The 24,480-nt window shown below is 41.3% G+C and overlaps 1 protein-coding gene across 2 annotated transcripts in view; it reads right to left on the bottom strand.

The window, feature by feature from the left end:
* Positions 1-502: 502 nt before the first annotated feature.
* Positions 503-24,480, bottom strand: part of SLC24A5 (solute carrier family 24 member 5) — an 82,161-nt gene continuing 58,183 nt past the window's right edge. For both annotated transcript variants that reach the window (XM_075855224.1, XM_075855223.1), the window contains 3 exons: positions 17,489-17,695; positions 4,476-4,577; positions 503-849 (listed from right to left, as the gene is read on the bottom strand). In XM_075855224.1, coding sequence (XP_075711339.1) covers positions 527-849; positions 4,476-4,577; positions 17,489-17,695 — 632 coding nt within the window. In that variant the 3' untranslated portion in view covers positions 503-526. The remainder of the gene's footprint in view (positions 850-4,475; positions 4,578-17,488; positions 17,696-24,480) is intronic.

The following is a 24,480-nucleotide window of genomic DNA, read 5'->3' as shown; positions in this document are numbered from 1 at the left end:
TCCTTTTTTTGTTTTGTTTTACAGGTTCGGTTGTTGGGCTTTTTCGGATTCAAGGACGTCTTTTTTTTTTTTTTTTAAATAAAATGGTTAACTAGGGTTGAGTGGGGAGTTTTATTTCAATAAAATATTTTGTGTGTGTCTGTTTTTGTTTTTTTACTTAATTACCACTGCCTTAGCAATGGCCGCTGTCCAATTACTAAGGTGGTGCTTTGTGTTGAAAAGGCTAACACGAACCCCCCATTATTTCTCCGGGACCCACCAACACCAGGAGTATGGGAATCCAGTACCCAACCATCTGAAGCGATAGTCGGGCACAGAGGCGGCAGTAGGCTGGTATTATTAGGCCGGGAAGGCCCAAACACTGTGGTCCTTCCCATCCTGGTACTGCTATGGTGCTGCTGTGTTGTATCTGGCTGGTTATTAAAAATGTGGGGACCCCACATCATATTTTTTTTTTTAAAAACGACATGGTGAAAGGAGCAAATAAATAATGAAAAGTAAATGAGTTGATCAAAAGTCACATTTACTAGTCTCCACAGGAACGTACAGGTGTATTTCCTATAATTCCTAGTTCATACAAAATGGACAATGTAGCAAAAACAAGGTACATGATTAGACAGATGACACCCAACTTCTTATCAAGCTTCCACCCATTTACATGTACTGCCACAAATATAAAAAAGATTGAGAACAATAGAGAGATGGTAGTATAGGTTAATCCGGTGCTGTTCACTTCCACTGGTAATGACCGGTCTATGAAAACAGTCTTGATAAACCATGGAACTCCCAAACAAAGCATGTCAAATACATTTGATCCCACAATGTTTGACATGGCCATGTCACCCTTTCCTGTAAAAAGAAATTAAGACACTTAACTACATTTCAAGTCACATTGAAAATAATAAAACGTGTATGTCCAACTTTGAGTGAGTTTTAGCATACATATAATATATATATATATATATATATATATATATATATATATATATATATATAAAGAAGCATAGAACACAGCAACGGCACCAGGACTTCAGAGTAGATGAAAGCAAAAAGTGGATTTATTCACCTCAGTATAAGCAACGTTTCGGTTCAACAGGAACCTTTCTCAAGCCAGGCTTGAGAAAGGTTCCTGTTGAACCGAAACGTTGCTTATACTGAGGTGAATAAATCCACTTTTTGCTTTCATCTACTCTGAAGTCCTGGTGCCGTTGCTGTGTTCTATGCTTCTTTCTATTTGGATGTTGGGGAATTGATTCACCCCCAGGTAACGAGCACATGGCCTGATTTTTTGGAAACCATTGGAGTGCTGTGTTCATCTACCATTGGACTGTATATATATATATATATATACATATACATATACATACATAGAATAAAAATGTAGCTGATAATGTACTGGTATTTTGTTCTAGCCTGTAATTTATAGCCCAGGGTGGTTTTCACAATTCTACTGGTTGTGATAAGATACCATCAACAAGTCTGTAGTCAGAAACAACTTAAATGTTAATTGTGGGAAAACCTTTTTATTACCTATCCACAGGATAGGAGATCATGTAGGATTGCTTGGCCCCAAACACTGGGACCCCCACAATCTCTAAACAGGGGGATTGACCCACTGTGCAATCGCAGTAAGTAGGGTTTTGAATGGAGCTGCATGTAGCGCTTGGCTGTTTCTGTCAGCCCTATAGACAATGCAAGGACTGGCAGCGCACAAGCGCAATCGCAGCTCCAGTTGAAAATCCTCCTCACTGCAATTGTGCAGTGAGGATAAACTAGGATTGGATCCATTCTTCTAGAGATCGGTGGGAGACCAGTGGTGGGGCCCCCAGCGATCTTATATTTAATCACCTATACTGTGGATAGGTGAAAAATGTTAATTATAGGAAAATTCCCTCCTCTACTCAAAGACCGAGGTTTTGTGTTGATGGTGGTGAAAACAATTAGGGTGGAGTCACATGGCAGATTTTGTTGCAGAAATTTCTGCGACTGAAAATCCATTCCATTCATCTGATCGGAACGTGCAGAAATCCATGTGCTTTCTGCAGAAACAACCCTATTTAGATGAATTGAACAGATTTTCGGTCGCAGAAATGTATACAATATAATTTGCCATGTGTGCATCCAGCCTTAAAGGGAAGGTGTCATGAATTATTTTTTTTTCTTATTATATTGCTTTTAATAAAATATAAACAAAAATTGTATTTATTAGTGTTGTGACTTTAAACTTTTTACTGTGTTCTTACTTTTACTTCTCTATAGGGGTTGCCATTTTTTTTTTCATCTCTGTATGTGTCGATTAACGACACATACAGAGATGGAATACATCACATACAACCCCATAGAGAATGCGAAGAGCCGTTCCATTCTCAGAAGCGTACGCCGTCTGTGTGGGAACGGCGCATGCGCCGCTCCCACACAGACCAAAACTAAGCTAGTTCGTAGAGCGAAATCCGGCGCCATTTTCATGTGGACCGGAAGCCGCTGCCGGACAGTTAGATGACGACTTCCGGACGCGGTTTCCGCCCATATGTTCAACAAAGTGAAGGCGCAAGGAGCGTAGACCAGCGGAGGCGACAGGAGCAGATAATTTACGTTCGTGTATGTGATGTGTGTATTATGTTCGTGTATGTTCATGTGATACTGTCTGCTGAGCACTGTATCTAATCCTCCTAGCAATGTGCAGTCGCTCAGAAAATGGCAGCACACAGTGTAGGAGGTTTGAAGACCTTCAAACCCCTCCTTTTCCTGGCACTAGCCAGAAGAAGGGAGGGGGGAATGTGTGAGGACACTAGAGGAGAGTCTGTCCACCCCAAATTTGCAGCAGAAATCAATGAGGTTACTTTACCACAGTGACCATGCTGCAATTTTGGGAACTGCTCCCTCTAGTGACCAGCACATGGAAAGGTTATAAATTAGAATCTAATTTATAATATTTCCTGACTTGTGAAAAAATTAAAACAATGTGCAATCACTCAAATACTAAATTGTTTAACTGAAAAAAATAAAACTTCTAGCGACACATTCCCTTTAAGGTCCTTTTACACTGCCCGATATAGGCTGTGAAAACTAGCGCCAATCAACAAGACAGCTCGTTCGTCCCCATACATTTCCATTATGTCAACAGTACATCTCTCTGTTCACACAGGAAGTTGTGCTGCCGAATAGCGACAATTTTATTGGCCGTGAAAATGAGCAGATCAGTACATGAACGAGCGCTTGCTTGTTCATCGGCTGATCATTGCCCTGTTTACGCAGGGCAATGATCGGGAATGAGCATTTGTATTAACACTCATTTGCCCGTGTAAAAGGGCATTTACTGCTGCTTTAGCACAAAACTTGTGCATGGCAGTCCCCTCAGCAACACATGAACTAAGGTATTAGTGGTCTACTCAGGACCTGTCAAAGATCTAGCAGTAGATCTTAATCTAGGGTTGCCAACCTAAACAGAGCAAGCTCTGTGCAAACACTGAGCCAGCAAATATTGCTGAAAGATTTCAGCTCTGCGGCCATAAGGGTTAATTCACACATGGCGAAAAAAATCCAGCACAAAACCAGCATTAAGAATACTCCAGTGTCCTTTTCTTAAACCTGTGGATTTTCCCATTTTTTTTCTTGCTGAATTACCATTGTATATTTTGTGATGTTTTTACTGAGGATTTGTGTTGCGGACTACAGTACAAACATTGAAACATTTCTGCATCCAAACTGAATCACATATTGTACACAGCAGATAAAAGTTTCCACAGCAGACACAATTACCGGATACTGCTATGTATCAATTGTGGATTTTTTTTTCTTCATAGGATAATGGTATAGTACGCAGCAATAATATGCAGTGTTTACGCCACATGTAAATTCAAGGTTTTATGAGAAGTTAATACAGTATACAACGAATCGGCTATATCTGGTCTACCATTTTTTGATGGCTCATAAGCCTCATAAATTAAAGGGAACCAGTTACCTACTTCGTTCTTCACTATGAGAGCAGTCTACAGTACACACTGTTTTGATTGGTGTTGTATGGCTAAACTCACATTTTATTAGTTGCAGCACACCGAGTCTAGAGTCCAGCGTATTCATGAGCTGCGAGCCAAACACCCACTGATAATTGACATCTTTCTCCCTAGTATTCAGCATAGGGAGAACGCTGTCAAACAGCAGTTGGTCTGCGGAGGAAGCCCACAGCTTATGAATATGCTAGACTCCAGGCTCACAGCACGCTGCAACTTATAAAATGTGAGTTTAGCAAAACGACGCCATATTTGTACATAAAAGATTCACCGTTCAAAACAGTGTGCCTGTCACTACTGCAGGCTGCTCGCACAGGGTGATTGGTTTCTTTTAAGACCACTACTTCTAATGCATGCAGGACAACTTACAAAGTAGATTTCTATTGATACAAAACTGGTTGGCAGCAATTATCTACATGTTTATGGCCACCTTAAGTAGACAAAGTATAAAATGCAGATTCTCACCTTCTCTCGCCACAAGCACGCTTGCGACAGTGTCTGGTATACTTGTTCCTGCTGCTAGTAGTGTAAGGCCCATAACAGTGTCTGGAATGCCCAGTGTTTCACCTACAAGTATTAAATCAGATTAAAAAGAATCCTCTGCATGGAGTTTGTATGCTCTCCCCGTGTTTGCGTGGGTTTCCTCTGTGTACTCCGGTTTCCTCCCACACCCCAAAAACATACCAATAGGGAATTTAGATTGTGAGCCCTGATGGGGACAGCAAGTGAGGACCTATGTACAGCGCTGCGGAATAGGTTGGCGCTATAGAAGTAACAGAAATAAATATGTATAGTAAAATTCGTAAAAATGTCTTAATGCCAACTCACCAGCAATATTCTAGCAGTGTCATTTGTTTCTTCCTAGCTCAGTTTTAGCAATACATTTTGAACCATTTCATCATGTGATCTCAGTCTGACCACCAAAATTGACCATGCTCCCAAAAGTACACAGGAGGTCAGTCTCTTCTGTGTGGCTGACTTCTCGGGAAATACAGGTTTACATTATTACCTATAAAATCCTTCCTGGCAGCTCTGAGATACCTCCCCACCCAACTTGTTCCTCTGTATGCCTCCATACATATAGTGCTGCTGAAGAGATAATTTATGCCCTGAGGGACCAGAAGTGCAGTGATAGAACTGGGGAGTCCATACAATAATTATCTGCAGTTATAAACCCCCCTGACTCACACTGACTGTCTTTACTATCTGAGTGTGCACAATTCAGTGTATTTCTATGAAATTATGCTTCTCACTGCTCTCCCATCTCCTGCTTGTAAGAGCTGACAAAGAGTTACAAGCAGTAGGCAGAGGAGGTAGGCTGAATCAGAGGATACAGTGCGAGTACAGAAGTTCTATGTCACTTATCGATCACTTGCTCCACTTCGATATGACTCAGAGCAGAGCAAGGGCAGTGTGAAGAGACTCCACCCCCTCTGCAAAGCAAGAGGCATGAGGGGCAATGTAGGCTGCATGATGGGGGCCATATCAGAGGGAAAGAAGGAACCAAGATGGCAGACAACCCATAAATGGATCATCAACTAAAACAGGTATACACAGCCCCTACATTATTCTTTATTAACCTATGCTGCACTATATAGGCAAAAAAATAAATATGATTGAGCACTTCTTTAAACCGACAAAGTTTTTACTGAATTTTTTGTTAGACACAATAAAAAGATACATACAACTGAAAACACCCCCCAAAAAGCCTACACCCCCCCTTTCACCCATCCATGCAGCCAAACCCCCTCCCTTCCTACCCCTCACTGGGCACCACTGGTTCAAAAGCCAATACAAAAGAGGTTTATATTGCAGTGTACAAAATAGGGTAAGGCTTCGCTCACATCTGCATCAGGGCTATGTTCCGACGTTACATAGGTTGGAAAAAGACATAGGTCCATCAGGTTTAACCTTTCTCAATAAATTACCAGTCATTCATTGCTTGATTAACTATAACCCTCAATGCCATTCGTAAATAAATAAGCATCTAGCCTATTTTTAAATGCTGACATAGTATCTGCCATCACTACCTCTTGGGGAAGGGCATTCCATAGCTTGACCACTAACTGTAAAGAACCCTTTTCTATATTGATGCCTGAAACTTCTTTCTTCCACATGCAATGGGTGTCCCCTGGAACTTAGCAGAGTCATTGGAAGGAACAGATCATGTGCTAGTTCTCTGTATTGACCACACATATACACATTATTAAGATCCCCTCTAAGATGTATTTTTTTCCAAGCTGAAGCCCAACTTTTCTAGCCTTTCATTGTAAGCGACACCTCCCATCCCATTTAATAATCTAGTTGCCCGCCTTTGAACCCTCTCCAGTTATCCTATGTTCTTTTTACAATGTGGAGCCCAAAACGGAATTCCATATTGTAGATGTGGACTTACAAGGGATTTATATAGATTGGTAATATTACATTTGAATCCCAGGTTTTTATCTCTTTTTATACACCCTAAAATCCTATTTTGCAGCGGCTGCCTGACTTGGAGCGCTGCTACTTAGCTTATTTGTTACCAGAATACCCAGGTCCTTCTCCTGTTCCGTTATCCCCAGTTTTATTCCATTTAACGTATATGAACTAATACTATTATTGCATCCTAAGTGCATTACTTTACATTTATCAACATTAAATTTTATATGCCATGTTTTTGCCCATTCTGCCAACTTCGCTTGACTTTAAAATATTACAGAAAGACCTAGATGAGTTTTAAGTATCCTACAAAGTTTTGTATCGTCAGCAAAAAAGGACACCTTGCTATCAATCCCATCCACAAGGTCATTAATAAAGAGCTTAAACAGAATTGGGCCTAACACCAATCCTTGTGGTGCCCTGCTGCGGACTTCAACCCATTTTGAGTAAGTTCCATTTATAACGACTGTTTTTTTTGTCCCTTAACCAATTCTTTACCCACTTGCATACATGTTCCCCCAGTCCCTGTGTCTGTAGCTTCAGAGCTAGACTGTTCTGTGGAACAGTATCAAATGCTTTTGCAAAATCCAAATAAAATTATATCAGCCGCATAACCAACATCCAGATTTGCATCCAGAAACTGACCTAAATGTTGGTTAGGCACGACCTGTTTTTCATGAATCCATGCTGGTTATCAGTAATTAGACTTTTCTCTGCTACATACTTCTGTCACTCATCTCTTAGAATGCCCTCAAATACTTACCGTTATGTCGCTTTCTGTCGGAATGGAGCCCTGACTGACACAAACGGAAATCATAGGTTTTAGTTTCCATCACCATTGATTTCAATGGTAACGGATCCGGTGCCAATGGTTTCAGTTTGTCAGTTGTAAAAGGGTTCCGTTGTTTTGACGGAATGGATAGCATAGTCGACTATGGTATGCGGTTATAAACTCCCCCCCCCCGACTCACACCGACTGTCTTTACTATCTGAGCGCTGTGTGCAGAATTCAGTATATTTCTATGAAATGCTGCTTCTCACTGCTCTCCCATCTCCTGCTTGTAAGAGCTGACAAAAAGAGCTGCAAGCAGTAGGCAGAGGAGGCAGGCTGAAGCTGCACCTATGGTTTCCGTTTGTGTCAGTCAGGGCTCCGTTCCGACGGAAATCTCAGACGGAACGGAGTCCTGACACAGATGTGAACATAGCCTAAGTATTCAACATTTGCTATCGGAGTAGATCAAATCACAAAATATATGACACATACAGGTACATGAACATGAGAAGAAACAGGGGGAGTAACATTTAGATATCTAAATATCTCTAACTAAATAAACAGGCAAGAGTGGATAAGAGAAGGTGTCACCAGGCCAGACGAGTGTCACCATGCTCCCTATGGCTTTCCAATTTAGAGTTCTTCTTTGAACGTGGGGCTTATCTGAAAATCGAAATATAGCGTTAACATTTCCCACTACTTCTGTTATCAATGGTGGAACTGCCTTTATTCAGTGCCTAGCAATTACCTCTGCATGTTTGATAAAGCAATTAAGCCATCGCTAGCTTCCACATATCTGTAGGAACATTTCCCACGTATCCCAGCAATCCATTTGTGCGGGACAAGTTGTAGTTTTCCATGGCACCATTTATTGTACCTATAATATACAGGGAAGCAGCAAAAAAACGGTGTCGGGCAAAATACAGTTTCCGCAATTTGTTTTGGGGGGTGGTGGGGGGGGGGTTGTTTTTACAGCATCCAGGCGGTAAAAACAACATGTTCATCTTAAGATTACAGCGATACAAATTTTTTATTTTCTTATAATGTACCACTTATAGAAAAAAAAAATTTTTTTTTTTTTTTTTGCTAGAATAGTTTTGTGTCGCCATATTCTGAGAACCATAACTTTATTTTTCTGCCAATTGAGCGATGAGGACTTATTGTTTTGCAGAGCAAGCTGTAGTTTTATCAGATACCATTTTTGTTCCTTTTTTTTTTTTTAGAGCGAAGGTGACGAAAAAAACAGCACTTTGCGTGATTAAGAAGGACTAGCATCTATCCTATCCATCTCTATGAATTAGAACAAAATGTTAATTTTTGTAATTCAATTTAAAAAGTGAAACTCATATTATATAGATTCATTACACACAGAGTGATCTATTTCCAGAATTTTTTTCTTTTAATGTTGATGATTATGGTGAACAGTTAATGAAAACCCAAAATTTAGTCTCTCAGAAAATTTGAATATTGTGCAGAAGTTCAAGATTGTAGACTCCTGGTGTCACACTCTAAATCAGCTAATTAACCAGTTCAGGACCGGGCTATTTTGCACCTTCAGGACCAGACACCGTTTAGCCATTTTTAGCACGTGTTAAATGGCTAACTTTTTTATTTGTTGGGCTAACGATGTGATTTTTGCAACGTTTTTTCCGTAGACAATGCAGGTTTCTTTTTTTATAGTTTTTATACACACCTCTTTGCTATTTTAGAATTTTTATTCATAAAGTTTGAAAATAATAGTCAAAAAATAAGCTTTTTTTACGTTTCAGCAATTTTTTTTGGGTAATAACATAGTTTTACCCTAAAATAGACCTTTTATTTGTGATAGCCCCAGTTACAGGAGAAATCAGCCCTCTCATAGTGACGATTGTCACTAATAGGGCTGTGCTGGATCTTGTAGGACCCAGCAGCAGTCTGTCAGTAACGGCACCCGGCGATCATGTGACCAGTCACATGATCACCGGGAGGAATAGAGACAGCGCCGCTGCTGCTGCTGTCTCTATTCCTATACACAGCGTTCATTGAGCGCTGTGTAAAAAGACATCGGAGAAGACAGAAGCAGCGAAAGCTGCTCCTATCTTCTCCTCAGGGTCCCCGGCAGTCACTGACAGCCGGAGACCCGACATTAGGCTGCCCGATCGCGCGGGCAGCAAGTTAACACCTGAGCCGTAAAAAGTCTATGGCTCTGGTTTTAAGGACCCTGACCGTAAAAATACAGCCAGCATTCGGGAACCAGTTAGTACAAAAACACCTGCAAATGTTTCCTAAGCCTTTAAATGGTCCAGCAGTCTAGTTCAGTAGCTACACAATCATGGGGAAGACTGCATACTCAACAATTGTCCAGAAGACAGTCATTGACACCCTCCACAAGGAGGGTAAGCCACAAAAGGACATTGCTAAAGAAGCTGGCTATTCACATAGTGCTTTATCCAAGCATATTGATGGAAAGTTGAGAAGAAGGAAAAAGTGTGGTAGAAAAAGGTGCACAAGCAACAGGGATAACAGCAGCCTTGAAAGGATTATCAAGAAAATGCCATTAAAGAATCTGGGGGAGATTCACAAGGAGTGGACTGCGGCTGGAGTCAGTGCTTCAAGAGCCACCACACACAAATGTATCCAGGACATGAGCTACAACCGTCGCATTTGAGACAACGCCAGAGGCGTCTTACCTGGGCTAAGGAGAAAAAGCACTGGTCTGTTGCTCAGTGGTCCAAAGTCCAGTTTTCAGATGAAAGTAAATTTTGCATTTCATTTGGAAATCAAGGTCCCAGAGTCTGGAGGAAGTGTGGAGAGGCACTCAATCCAAGTTGCTTGCGGTCCAGTCTGAAGTTTCCAGTTTCAGTGATGGCTTGGGGAGCCTTGTCATCTGCTGGTGTTGGCCACTGTGTTATATCAAGTCCAGTGTCAAAGCAGCAGTCTACCAGGAAATTTTAGAGCACTTCATGCTTCCCTCAGCTGACAAGCTTTATGGAAATGCGGACTTCATTTTCCAGCAGGACTTGGCACCTGCCCACACTGCCAAAAGGACAAATACCTGGTTTAATAACCACAGTATCACTGTGCTCGATTGGCCAGCAAACCTGCCTAACCTAAACCCCATAGAGAATCTATAGAGTATTGTCAAGAGGAAGATGAGACACCAGACCCAACAATGCAGACGAGCTGAAGGCCGATATCAAAGCAACCTGGGCTTCCACAACACCTCAGCAGTGCCACAGGATGATCGCCACCATGCCACACCGCATTGATACAGTAATTCATGCAAAAGGAGCCCCTACCAAGTATGGAGTGCATATACTATACATACTTTTCAGTAGGCCTACATTTCGATATTTAAAATAATTTTTGAAATTGGGCTTATATAATAGAATTTTCTGAAACACTAAATTTTGGGTTTTCATTAACGGTTAGCCATAACTAGAGATGAGCGAACTTATGATAAGTTCGGTTCGGCTGGTTCGCCTAATTTCTTGAAAAAGTTCGAGTCGGACCGAACTAGTTCGGACCGAACCTGTAATTCAAGAAAGCCCATAAAAATCATGTATGGAGCTCCCGTAATGACGGGTGGCTACATGTGTGCACCCGGCATTACGGCAGCATTGCTAGGCGACGTCAGTAAATAGTCACTTTCCAGGGTGCTGAAAGAGTTAACTGATCGGCAGTAACTCTTTCAGCACCCTGGACAGTGAATTCCGATCACAATATAAAGCAAACTAAAAAAAAAAAAAAAAAAAAGGGGACGTTCGTACTTACCGAGAACTTCCTGCTTCTTCCTCCAGTCCTGTCTCCCGGCCGTTGCCTTGGTGACGCGTTCCTCTCTACATCCCTGGACGACGTTTCAGCCAATGTGACCGCTGCAGCCAATCACATGCTGCAGCGGTCACATGGACTGTCGCGTCATCCAGGGATGTCGGGCTGGATGTCGAGAGGGACGCGTCGCCGTTGCCTTGGTGACGCGTCCCTCTTTCGGCATCCAGCCCGACCTCCCTGGATGACGCGGCAGTCCATGTGACCGCTGCAGCCTGGGATTGGATGCAGCGGTCACTTGGACTGAATTTTTTGTGGAGACTATTTTTTAGATATTCAAGAGTTGTATCCTCGTGTGTTGTACCTCAGCGGAATAATCTGTAAGGAAGAATACTTTGACACAGTGGATGGTGATATCCAGGCATTCCTGGGCCTTTCAAAGTATAAAATCTTTATAATAAAGCACTTTCATGAGTACTGGGCATTGTGGTCTACCCAGGGCTCCCAGCCAAGTGCGCATCTAATGCACCTTTTTCACTACGAATAAACGTGACAATATCTTTTTGCCAAACGTCTGTATAAGCCAGGTTTTAAAACATGGGTCAGGATCAGACCCCTCCATCTTCTGTGACCCACACTAGCCTAAAATTATTATGGCGGAGTCTATTTTCTACGTCATCCACTTTAGAAAGTAATGCGGCTATATCTTTCCAAGTGTCCCTCTGTATGCAGTGCTGTGAAAAAGTAATTTTGCCCTTACCGAATTTCTATTTATGCTCATTTTTCACATTTAAATGTTTCAGATCAACCAACTAATTTTAATATAGGATAAAGGCAACAAAAGTGAACACAAAATGCAGCTTTCAAATGATCATTCCATTTAATGAGCAGATTTATTTTAAACCTTATTTATCACTCGTGAAAAATTAATTGCCCTCAAACCTAATAACTGGTTGTGCCACCATTGGCAGTAACAACTGCAATCAAATGTACGCGATGACTTACTTCGCTGTGGAGGACTTTTGGCCCACTCTTTGCAGAATGGTTTTAAATTTGGCTACATTGAAGGGTTTGTGTATGAACTGCCCGTTTAAGGTCTTGCCACAGCATCTCAATGGGGAGAGTCAGTACTTTGACTTTGCCATTCCAAAACCTTTTTGTTTCTTTTGAGTCATTTAGAGGTAAACTTGCTTGATTGCGTCGGCTCATTGTCCTGCTGCATAACTCAACGGTGCTTGAGCTTTAGGTCACAAACGGACGGGCGGACACTCTCCTTCAGGATTTTCGGATATATAGAGCAGAATTCATGGTTCCGTCAATTTTGACAAGTCGTCCAGGTCCTGCAAAAGCAAAGCAGCCCCAAGCCATCACAGTACCACCACCATGTTTGCCCTTTGACGTGATGTTCGTATGCTGGAATGCGGTGTTTTTTTACCCCAGATGCACCTTTGACTCAGTAGTCCACAGATTATGCCAAAAGTCTTGGGGATCATCTATTTTTTTTTTTTTTGGCAAACGAGACTAGCCTTTGTGTTTTTTCAGCAGTGGTTTGCGCCTTGCAGCTCTCCTATGGATGCCATTTTTGCCGTGCCTTTCTTCGTGGATTTGTTGCAGATTTTAGCCTTTGCTGATGCCCTTTACCCTTTGCAGATTTGACGCCGATCTCACCCTCTGCATTGCAAAGTGTGAATTCAGGCTCATGGTGTAATAGTGTACATTATTCTTAACTTAGCCAAGTGAGGCCATGAGTTTAGATATCCAGGTCGTCACAAAATAAACCAGACGGACGAGTTGTAGATTAGTTCTTGGTGAAATTTTGGTAGGCTGGCCACTCTTAGGAAGGTTCACCACTGTTCCCTAGACTGGTTAATTTCAATGGTTTTGTTTAGCAACTGTATATGAATCTCTTTAGAAAAAGGCATGATTTGCTGCTTTTTGAGACCTTCTAGTCTGCTTCAAATTGCCAGACAGATTCTATTTAAGTGATGTTTAGATTCAACGGGTCTGGCAGTAATCATGCCTGGTTGTGGCTAGTAAAATTGAACCCAATTGTCAAATTGAATTTGGTTAACTGGTTCATTTAGTTAAAAGGGTGCAATTACTTTTTTGCATAGGGCCAGGTGGAGCTAAACAGCATTTTTCTAATATAAAAAGTAATAAAACACATATAGAATATCACACACACACTATTCACGAGAAAAAAAAATAGACAATGCTTTAAGAGACCATACAACTAAAAAAAACTAAAAATTACACAAACAAGACACATTACCCACAAAACTGGGTCTCCACATAGACCGGGTCTAAAAACCTCATTGAGTAAAGTGCAAACGAGAGACTGGTAAGCTATATCTTAAGGTAAATATGGACTATTCGTCCAGAAAACTACAGAGCAATAGGCAGAAACAAAGTCCAATACAGACCAGGGCTCATACACTCCTCAACATTGAAGTTGCAACACCAAGAAGGGTAAGCTGTAAGGTTATGCATATCAAGGAAGTAGCAGGTGTCATAAGATCTGCAATTGATTAAATTTTCAATACCTAGCTCCAAACTGTCACATGTGGGAGGGCCATAAAAGCCAGATTGAAAGCAGTGTGTTTTAGCCACATCAAAAATTGGATCAAGTGGTGTGGGATGATTGTGCAATGCCTCCTGTTCGTTGACATGCCAGTTATCACCCCTTATCGCAAACGGAAATGGACAGAATCCTTGAACTGAAAGACCTTGGTTTATCACTCTGGCAGACCACTACGCGCCTAGGCAGAGATGTCAGCACTGTTCAACATTGCGTCCCTGAGGTTGGGAGAAAAACAAAACGATGGGAATGACAGCAAAAGGTGCGCGGAGGCAAACCTCTGCACGGATGCATCGTCTGATTGGAAGAATGGTGCATAGTGATCAATTCTGTAATGCAAATGAAATTCGACGTCACATCCCGAGCCTAGAGCAGCAACCGGTGTCGACACAAGCCATCAGAAGGAGTTTGTACAACATTGGGCCATGAGCCAGACGTCCAGCTACAAGTGTTCCATTGACCATAAGCCACCACTCTCAAGGGCTATCATGGTGCACAGTAAGATGGCAATGGACGCTGGAATGGAGGTCTATCTTCAGCGATGAGTCCCGCTTTTATCTCGGATGAAATGATAGCCAGAGATTGGTCTGGAGACTAGGTGGGAAACAGCATGAAGAGGCCTTCACAATGGAAGGTCACACTGGTCCTACTTCTGGGATTGTAGTGTGGGGTGGCATAATGTATGGTACCCGGACCCCTCTAGTCTTCATTTCAGGTACACTAACAGCTCGGTGTTACATTGCTTTGGTCGTGGAACCAGTGGTACGGAAATTTCTCAAATGTCCCAGAAGTAATTTTTCAACAAGACAACGCCATGCCGCATGTTGCTCATTCTACTGTGAGCAGCCTGCATGGCCTAAACATGCTACCATGGCCTGCAGCGTCTCCAGACTTCTCTCCCATTGAGCACATCTGGGACGTCATTGTTGGCAATTGCAAATGGAGCTGCCAGCAGCCAACCTTTATTATGTGTGCCCAAGTGCATTCAGCATGGCATATTAGTCCTCAGACAACCATTAATAACCTCATTGACAGCATGCCAAGGTGTGTATTTCTGAAGGTGGTGCTCATTCTATACTGAAAAAAAAAAATCAAGATGTTTGGATTGTGTTTCCATTTTTTTTTTATCATTTGCATATCATCATCATGTCCAGCGATACGGTCAACACAGTCATATAGTTAGCAAATGTCTAGAGCCTATGTAATGGACAAGATGTGGTCAGTTGGTAATGGTAAATCTAAATCAATGTAATCCAGCAGAGGAACAACTACTAGCAAAACAACGAATTGCTCAGGCCCAGAGCAAATGGGGAGGTTACCATTTGAACCCTAGAAAAGATGGGTGGATTGGTGTGCGCTGGCCCTTTAAGGCAGGACTTGTCAGCGAGTGTACTAGTAGTAGGCAGAGGACCTGGAAGAGCTCAGCATCAGCCTGGACAAAAGGAGACAACGTGGAGACATAAGTGTGGGAGCAAAGAGAAGCAGATGCGGCCATGACAAGGACCCTATTAAAAGAATAGTAGGAGATAACACTGCATTTAAATGTTAAACCTCCATGAGCCATATGACCGCTGCATGATCTTGAAATCTTTGGTGTTCTAAAAGAACCTTTTAATACGTCTTGACAAAATGGTCCTAGCTTATATACTTTGCCTCTCAGTGAAGAGTAACTAGCTACCTATAGGTTCATTTCTGTAAACATGCAGCCAGTCTTGGGCTAGTCCTTCAACCTCTCTCCTAGCCCAGCATTTACAGGCCTTCACGCCGCCGCAAACATTAAGAACAGAATACAAATTTCTCACATGTCTTAAAGCCAGGGAAGTAAGTACTTCCTAAAAAAGACAAACAAAAACAATGCTTCCTTGTAAATATCAGATATGAAAGAAGAAGAATAATCTTATTATATACCTAGAGAGTCTACCCATGCAATCCTCAAGTCATGTGACGACACTTTTTTTTTTTTTTTTTAAATCATACGCTTCTTAAAATGTAAGGTCATATGACAGTAATCCCTGGGCTAAGGAGAGAGAATGGTCTTCAAGAACTTCAACTATGTGGTTCTTCGCAAATCATCAGTGTAAGGGTATGTTCACACGGCAGCGTCCGTAACGGCTGAAATTACAGGGCTGTTTTCAGGAGAAAAACAGCACCGTAATTTCAGCCGTAATGGCATGTTGAGGCGCTTTTTGCTGCGTCCATTACGGATGTTGAATGGAGTAGGTTTTCCGTGTGCACTGAACATCGTAAGACCCATTCTAATGAATGGGCAGATGTTTGCCTACGCTATCGAGGCGCATTTTCGAACGTAAATCGAGGCGTAAAACTCCCGAATTACGGCCGTAAATAAGCCGTGTGAAAATACCCTAAGGCTAGATTCACACGAGCGTATGAAACCTCGGACGTGAAAAACTGCAGTTTTTTTACGTCCGAGGTGCATCCATGCTGCACCCCTGCGGGATGCGTTATAACGCATCCCCCATAGAAAAGTCTCTGGAGGGATGCGTGAAGCGCAAAAAATAGGACATGTCCTATTTTTTTAACGGACCCTTCACATGTTCCTTTGAAACAACGGCTGTGTGAACGGCCCCGTTGAATTACATAGCTCCATGTGACGGCCATTGTTTTAACGGCCGTCACACGGACGTAATCAACTTTTTTGTAAATAAGGCCTAATTGTGATATTTGTCCACATCGTGGGGGAATAAAAAAAAAAAAAAAAACGAACAAAAAACTTCAAGCGATCATACAGGTAGTAAAATTATGTAAACTGTTTATATAAAAATTTTATTTTTATTGACCACTTTTTGCAAGTACAGTACATAATGTAATACCGTGCAATGCATAATTTTGCATTTTTAAATCAAGACTTCGATCCTTCCCTGAACCATTGAAATGCCACGTCTTACAAGGCCACTCAGACTGCAGTATCCAGATGTATATCTGCTGTGATCATAGTCTTATATAAGAATCACTATCTCTTCTGGCAGAAAAGAATATTCTCTGCTGCTTCTCGATCTTGTATTACAATGGGTAGTTCGAGCACATTTTTGTCACCCGCACATGCCATAGGAATGTGGAAAACCGTAAAAAAAAAAAAAAGAAGAAGCCGACGACACCTTAGTCATGCTGCCCACTCAGGAGACACAAATAAAAAAGGAAGAATCTGTCCCTTGAAGTCATGTAGCAAAATAGTAACTGAGAAATGAATACAGAAGTTAGCAGCCACTAAAAAGCCTCTGTGCCAAGAGCCTAACTGCTATCCCCTAACTGCAGTCTCCGTATATTCTATGTGATACAGCATCAGCCTGTTTCCCCTGCCTCCAGCTAGTGATCGATTTCTCTGTCCGTTTTTACATAGGAGACAGCGAGGAGCAGCATCTCATAAGCACACACTGAACTCTGCACACAGCACTCACAGATAGCATAGACAGTGAGTGTGAGTCAGGGGAGTTTTAGAACTCTGCAGCTAATCATTGTATGGACTCATTCATTATATCACTACAGTCCTGTTTCCTTAGATAGGGCAGTCTCTCCTGCCCTGTCTACACAAGAGAGCATGGTCTATTTTACAGGTCAGCCTGAGATCACATGACCGCTGCCCATAACGAAGGATTAAAAATACATGGATGCAACTGAGCTGGAAAGAAACAAATGACAAAAAGAATAATAATAATAATAAAAATTACACCACTTACATCTTATCTAATTCTCCAGCCATATATTTATTGACGTCAGTGGGGGGAACCACCAGGAGGTGGACATTTGGGGCTTAAAGATGTTTTCTAGCATTCTTCATATGACAATTAAGGAAAATGGCAATAGCCTTGCCATCCTTAGAGTTTGGGGATTTCCTCATTTGAAACATGATCCCAAACTCCAAACTGGCTTTTATTGTACGGTGTTGCAAAGCTAAACCACAAAAATAAATGTATGCTGGTAAAGTATGTGCAAAAATTCACCTACCTACTATCGTCACCATCCAAACCAAAATGTAGGTTACTCCAGAGATCCAAACTGCTGACATAATAAAGGTCAAAATGAACCATTTCTTCCATGACCTTCTTCTGCAGTCAGGTACAGTCAGGTAGAGCAATGTAATGATTGGCAGTGATAAAACCCAAAGAATTCTTTTGAAGTCATTCTCTGGCATTGTGAACACGCTTGGAGGGTCTGATATAAACATAGAAAGAAATGCAAGATCAACAAAAAAAAACAACCACAGTACACATTTAACCCCTTCAGGACCAAGCTCATTTTGGCCTTCAGGACCAGACCCATTTTTTTCAAATCTGACATATTTCACTTTATGTGGTAATAACTCCGGAACGCTTTTACCTATCAAAGCGATTCTGAGATTGTTTTCTCGTGAGACATTGGACTTTATGATAGTGGAAAAATGTGGTCGATAAATTCAATATTTACCAGTGAAAAACACCAACATTTTGTGAAAAATTGCAAAAATTAGCATTTTTCTAAATGTAAATGTAAGAGGCAGTTATACCACACAAAATTGTTGCTAATTAACATCCCCCATATGTCTACTTTAGATTGGCATCGTTTTTTGAACGTCCTTTTATTTTTCTATGACGTCAGAAGGCTTAGAACTTTAGCAGCAATTTCTCACATTTTCAAGAAAATTTCAAAAGGCTATTTTTACAGGGGCCAGTTCAGTTGTGAAGCGGCTTTTAGGGCCTTATATATTAGAAACCGCCAAAAAGTCACCCCATTTTAAAATCTTCACCCCTCAAAGTATTCAAAACAGCATTTAGAAAGTTTCTTAACCCTTTAAACGTTTCACAGGAATTAAAGCAACGTAGAGGTGAAATTTTCAAATTTCATTTTTTTTTGCAGAAATTCATTTTTAATCTATTTTTTTTTGTAACACAGAATTTTTTTACCAGAGAAACGCAACTCAATATTTATTGCCCAGATTCTGCAGTTTTTAGAAATATCCCACATGTGGCCCTAGTGCGGTAATTGACTGAAGCAGCGGCCTCAGAAGCAAAGGAGCACATAGTGGATTTTGGGCCTCCTTTTTATTAGAAAATATTTTAGGCACCATGTCAGGTTTCAAGGGCTCTTTCGGTGCCAAAACAGTGGAAATCCACCAAAAGTGACCCCATTTGGGAAACTACACCCCTTGAGGAAATTATCTAGGGGTATAGTGAGCATTTTGACCCCGCAGGTTTTTTGCAGAAATTATTGGAAGTAGGCCGTGAAAATAAAAATCGTCATTCTTTCAAAGATAATGTAGGTTTAGCTATTTTTTTCTAATTTCCACGAGGACTAAAGGAGAAAATGCGCCACAACATTTGTAAAGCAATTTCTCCCGAGAAAAACAATACCCCACATGTGGTTATAAACGGATGTTTGGACACACAGCGGAGCTTAGAAGGAAAAGAGCGCTATTTGGCTTTTGGAGCTCAAATTTAGCAGGAATGGTTTGCGCAGGCCATGTCGCATTTGCAAAGCCCCTGAGGTACCAAAACAGTGACTCCATTGAGAAAACTACACCCCTTGAGGAATCCATCTAGGGGTGTAGTGAGCATTTTGCCCCCACAGGTGTTTCATAGATTTTATTAGAATTGGGCAGTGAAAATAAAAAAAATACATTTTCTTCAATAAGACGTAGCTTTAGCTCCAAATTTTTAATTTTCTCAACAAATAAAGGAAAAAAAAAAAGAACCCCAACGTTTGTAAAGCAACTTCTCTGGAGTACGGCAATACCCCACACGTGGTCATAAAATGCTGTTTGGGCACACGGCAGGGCTCAGAAGGGAAGGAGCGCCATTTGCTTTTGGTGTACAGATTTTGCTGCATTTGGTTTCTGGGCGCTATGTTGCATTTGCAAAGTCCCTGTGGGACCAAAACAGTGGATCCCCCCCAGAAGTGAACCCATTTTGGAAACAACACCCTCAAGGTATTCACCTAGGGGTGTAGTGAGCATGTTAACCCCACAGGTGTTTTGCAGAAATTCGTGTGGGAGAATGAAAATGGGAATTTTTCCTTAGATACGCCAATATGTGGTGCCCAGCTTGTGCCACCATAACAAGACAGCTCTCAATTATTATGCGCTGTTTCCCTGTTTTAGAATCACCCTACATGTGGCCCTAATCTTTTGCCTGGACATTCGACAGGGCTCAGGAGTGAAAGAGTACCATGTAAAATTGAGGCCTAATTTGGCGACATATAAAGTATTGGTTCACAATTGCAGAGGCTTTGATGTGAAATAATAAAGAAGTGACCCTGAGAAGTGATCCCATTTTGGAAACTGCACCCCTCAAGGCATTTATTAAGAGGTGTAGTGAGCATTTTCACCCCACGTGTCTTTTCCATAAATGATTGCGCTGCGGAAGGTACAAATTAAAATTTTTCCCTAGATATGCCAATTCAGTGTCAAATATGTCGTGCCCAGCTTGTGCCACTGGGGACACACACCCAAAAATTGTTAAAAGGGTTCTCCCGGGTATGGTGATGCCATATATGTGGAAGTAAACTGCTGTTTGGGCACACTGTAGGGCTCAGATGGGTGGGAGCACCATTTGGGTTTTGGAGCGTGGAATTTGCTTGGTAATAGTTTTGTTTGGAGTATCACTGTTGTTTCCGTTTATAATGTGGGGCATATCTGAGCTGGGCAGAGTACATCAGGGGAATAGTCAGGTGGTATAATAATAAGGTAAAAAAAATAAAATAAATGATCCATAGATGTGTGTTACGCTGTGATCGATCCTTTCTGCACAGGCCGGTGTCGCACTGATAAATGTCCTTCCTTATGCCCCTTTTGGTCCACACTCCGCACCTTTGCAGTTTGGGGAATTTTGCCGGGAAAGTGTTGTCCTGGTATAATACGGGCACCGTCGCTTCCAGCAGATATGTTTGGGCCCTCCCCTTCCTGGTTCCCTAATTTTAGTGCCTTGATACATCGCCTTTTGAAACAGAAGAAATGTTCCCCTCTGGCCTTCACAACTGGATAATTTTCTTTCCTGAATTATTGGAGCCTTAACTTATTTTATTTTTTCATAGACGTAGTGGTATGAGGGCTCTTTTTTTACAGGACGAGCTGTAGCTTTTATTGGTACATATTGGGGTACATGCGACTTTTTGATCACTTGTTATCCTTTTTTTGGGAGGCAAGGTGACAAAAAAAAAACAGAAATTCTGCCATAGTTTTTTAGTTTTCTTTTTTTTATATACAGCGTTCACCATGCGTTATAAACTACATGTTACCTTTATTCTGCGGGCCAGTACGATTCCGGCGATACCTAATTTATAGAACGTTTTTATAACTTTTTGCACAATAAAATTACTTTTGGAAAGAGAATGTATTTTTTCTGTCGCCAAGTTGTGAGAGCCATAACTTTTACATTTTTTCATCGATGGAGCTGTGTGACGGCTTGTTTTTTGCGAGACGAGGTATAGATTTTATCGGTACCATTTTTGGATACATGCGACTTTTTGATCACATTTTATTTAAATTTTTGGAAGACAGTGACCAAAAAAACAGTAATTATGGCAGTGTTTTTGAGGTTTTTTTTTTTTACGACGTTCACTGCGCTGGATAAATAACATTTTTATAGTTCAGGTCGTTACGGTCGCAGCGATACCAAATATGTATGGCTTTATTATTTTTTTCTATAATAAATGACTTGATAAGTGAAAAAGGGCGATTGTGTTTTATTTTATTACTTGAAACTTTTATTGTATGTTTTACAACTTTTATTTTTACTTTTTTTACACTTTTCTTTAGTCCCACTAGGGGACTTGAATGTCCAACTGTTTGTTTGATGTTCTAATACATTGCACTACCTATGTAGTTCAATGTATTGGAACTGTCAGTTGTTCACTGACAGCAAGCCGATCAGGCTCCGCCTCTGGGCGGGGCCTAATCAGCTTACGTAATGGCAGACAGGAGTCCATTGTTAGGGCTCCTGTTGCCATAGTAACAGCCGCCAGCCTTGCCAACGCATGGCAAGGCTATCGATTTTCTACAAACCTCTAGGATGCAGCGATCACAATGGATCGCTGCATCAAAGGGGTTAATGCCAGGAATCGGAGCTAGCTCCGGTTCCTGCCGATAGATCGGGGTGTCCGCTGTAACATACAGCGGACACCCACTGCTGATGACGCCGGCTCAGCTTCTGAGCCGGAAGCTGAGGCGGCGCCATCTTGCCGATGGTACCGGAAGCCTCCTGGGCCCCGCCGACGACGGGGCATAGGAGGATTCCGTTACAGGCTGATCGGGAGGTAAGCATTAGCCCTCCGATCGCCTTTGCAGCCACCGCCAACCCAGCGATCACGTTGCTGGCTAGCTCCGGTCCTGGCCGTACCTCAGGGTGCCAGCTGTAACGTACAGCTGTCACCCGGCAGTGATGTCGCTGGCTCAGCTCCTGAGCCAGCTTCATCTCCATGACGTACAGTAACGTCAAAATGCGGTAAGACACCAGTTTTAATGACGTTACTGTACGTGATCCGGCGGGAAGGGGTTAAACAGATACTACAAACTAGAACTGAAAAAAAAACAAAAAACGTTTTTAACCACTATGAATTTGTACTGAAGTAGAAACATAGAATAGAGGAAGACCGAGAGGCCTAGTCTGCCGCCATATTTTCTTTTCCCCTATACCTGTAAAATCCTCTTATTTGCTTCATAGCCCATCTGTATGTAGGTCTGCAAATATGTCTATAGTCAGCTTATTACATAAGGTAGCAGTAATCATACATGTAGCACTGCAGATTGAATTAGACCCTTCATCACTAGTCAAGAAAATTAATGCTCTAGCTTTGAGCCACTTTGAGAGCCCCCCTTTTTAAACAGTAATTGCATCATTAACTCCTTAACGACAAGCGACTGATATATTAGTCACAAGCGCCTAATAGTTCCTGCATCATGACGGCTAGATCAGTCATTCGGATCTCGTGGTTACTGCCACTGTACCCACGAGTGCTCTGTCCGGAGCACGGTTCTTATACACAGCCAAGCTCCAGATGCAACTGCAGGAATTGTAGAGTTTAATCCCTTAAATGTCAGGGTATGTTCACACGCAGTAACAAAATACGTCTGAAATTACGGAGCTGTTTTCGCCTGAAAACAGCTCCTGATTTTCAGAAGTTTTTTTTAACAACTCGCGTTTTTCACTGACATTATTGGAGCGGTTTTTCAATGGAGTCAATGAAAAACTGCTCCAAAAACGTCCCAAGAAGTAACATGCACTTCTTCGGCGCGGGCGTCTTTTTACGCACCGTCTTTTGACAGCGACGCGTAAAATTACACCTTGTGGGTACAGAACATCGTAAAACCCATTGAAAAGCAATGGGCAGATGTTTGTAGGCGTAATGGAGCAGTTTTTTCAGGGGTGATACGCGCGAATTACGTCTGAAAACAGTGCGTGTGAACATACCCTCACTGTCAATAGCGGCTGCAGCATCTAAGGTGCTTCACAGAGGGAGGGAGAATCCTCTGTCACCCCGTCGACACATCAGGGCACCGATGCCTTTCCATGGCAGTCAGGGGCCTAATAAAAGGATGCATTGCCTAATAGATTGCCTGTTAGTTTTACACTGACAGGCAATAATGTTTTTGTATACCAAAGCATTATATCTGCGATCAGAAGATATATGTTTAGTCCCCTAGTGGGACTAAAAAAATAAATAAAAAAAAATCCTATTCTCCTCAAAAATCCTATTCTCCTCAAAAAAAAAAAAAAGTTAAAAATCAGTAAGTTTCACATACCCCAAAATAGTAGCAATGAAAACTACACCTTGTCCCGCTAAGAGCAAGCCCACATATGGCCACAGACCGAAAAATAAAAACCGTTACGGCTCCGGAAATGCGGCGATGCAAAAACAAAATGTTTTTAAAAAGGGTTCAGTGTGCAAATGTAGTAAAACATACAAAATCTATTCGGATTTAGTATCGCTCTAATTGTACCAACCCATAACATGTTATTTACGCAGCATAGTGAACGGCGTAAGTTTAAAACGCAAAAAACAATGCGGAAAGTTTTTTTTTTTTTTTTTAATTCCCTCCATAAAAAAGTTAATCAATATATTATTACATGCACCCAAAAATGGTGCAATTGAAAAATAAAACTTGTTCTGCAAAAAACAAGCCCTCATAATGCTAATTAAAAAAGTTACGCCTCCTAGAAAAGAGACCGTAAAAAAAAAAAAACAAGAGTAGTGCTTGGTCATTAACCCCTTTAAGATGCAGCCTGTTTTGGCCTTGTTGCACAGCCGATTTTTTCAAATCTGACATGTGTCACTATGTGGTAATAACTTGGGAATGCTTTTACCTATCCAAGCGATTCTGAGATTGTTTTCTCGAGACATATTGTACTTTATGATAGTGGAAAAATTTTGTCGATAAATTCAATATTTATTCGTGAAAAACACCAAAATTGAGAAAATGTGCAAAAATTTGCATTTTTCAAAATTTAAATGTATCTGCTTGTAAAACAGATAGTAATACCACACAAAATAGTTACCAGTTAACATTTCCCATATGTCTACTTTATGTTTACATCGTTTTTTTTAACGTCCTTTTATTTTTCTAAGACGTTACAAGGCTTAGAACTTTAGCGGCAATTTCTCACATTTTCAAGAAAATTTCAAAAAGCCATTTTCACAGGTACCAGTTTAGTTGTGAAGTGGTTTTGAGGGCCTTATATATTAGAATCCCCCAATAAATCATCCCATTTTAAACACTGTACCCCTCAAAGTATTCAAAACAGCATTCAGAAAGTTTCTTAACCCTTTAGGCGTTTCACAGGAAATAAAGCAAAGTAGAGGGGAAATTTACAAATTTCATTTCTGAAATTCATTTGTAATAAAAAAAAAATCTGTAATACAGAAGGTTTTACCAGAGAAATACAACTCAATATTTATTGTCCAGATTCTGCAGTTTTTAGGAATATACAGCATGTGGCCCTAGTGTCCTAATGGACTGAAACACAGGC

This window comes from Rhinoderma darwinii, chromosome 3 (assembly GCF_050947455.1).
Source record: "Rhinoderma darwinii isolate aRhiDar2 chromosome 3, aRhiDar2.hap1, whole genome shotgun sequence".
Classification (NCBI taxonomy): domain Eukaryota; kingdom Metazoa; phylum Chordata; class Amphibia; order Anura; family Rhinodermatidae; genus Rhinoderma; species Rhinoderma darwinii.
This window is presented reverse-complemented; position numbering and strand designations above follow the sequence as displayed.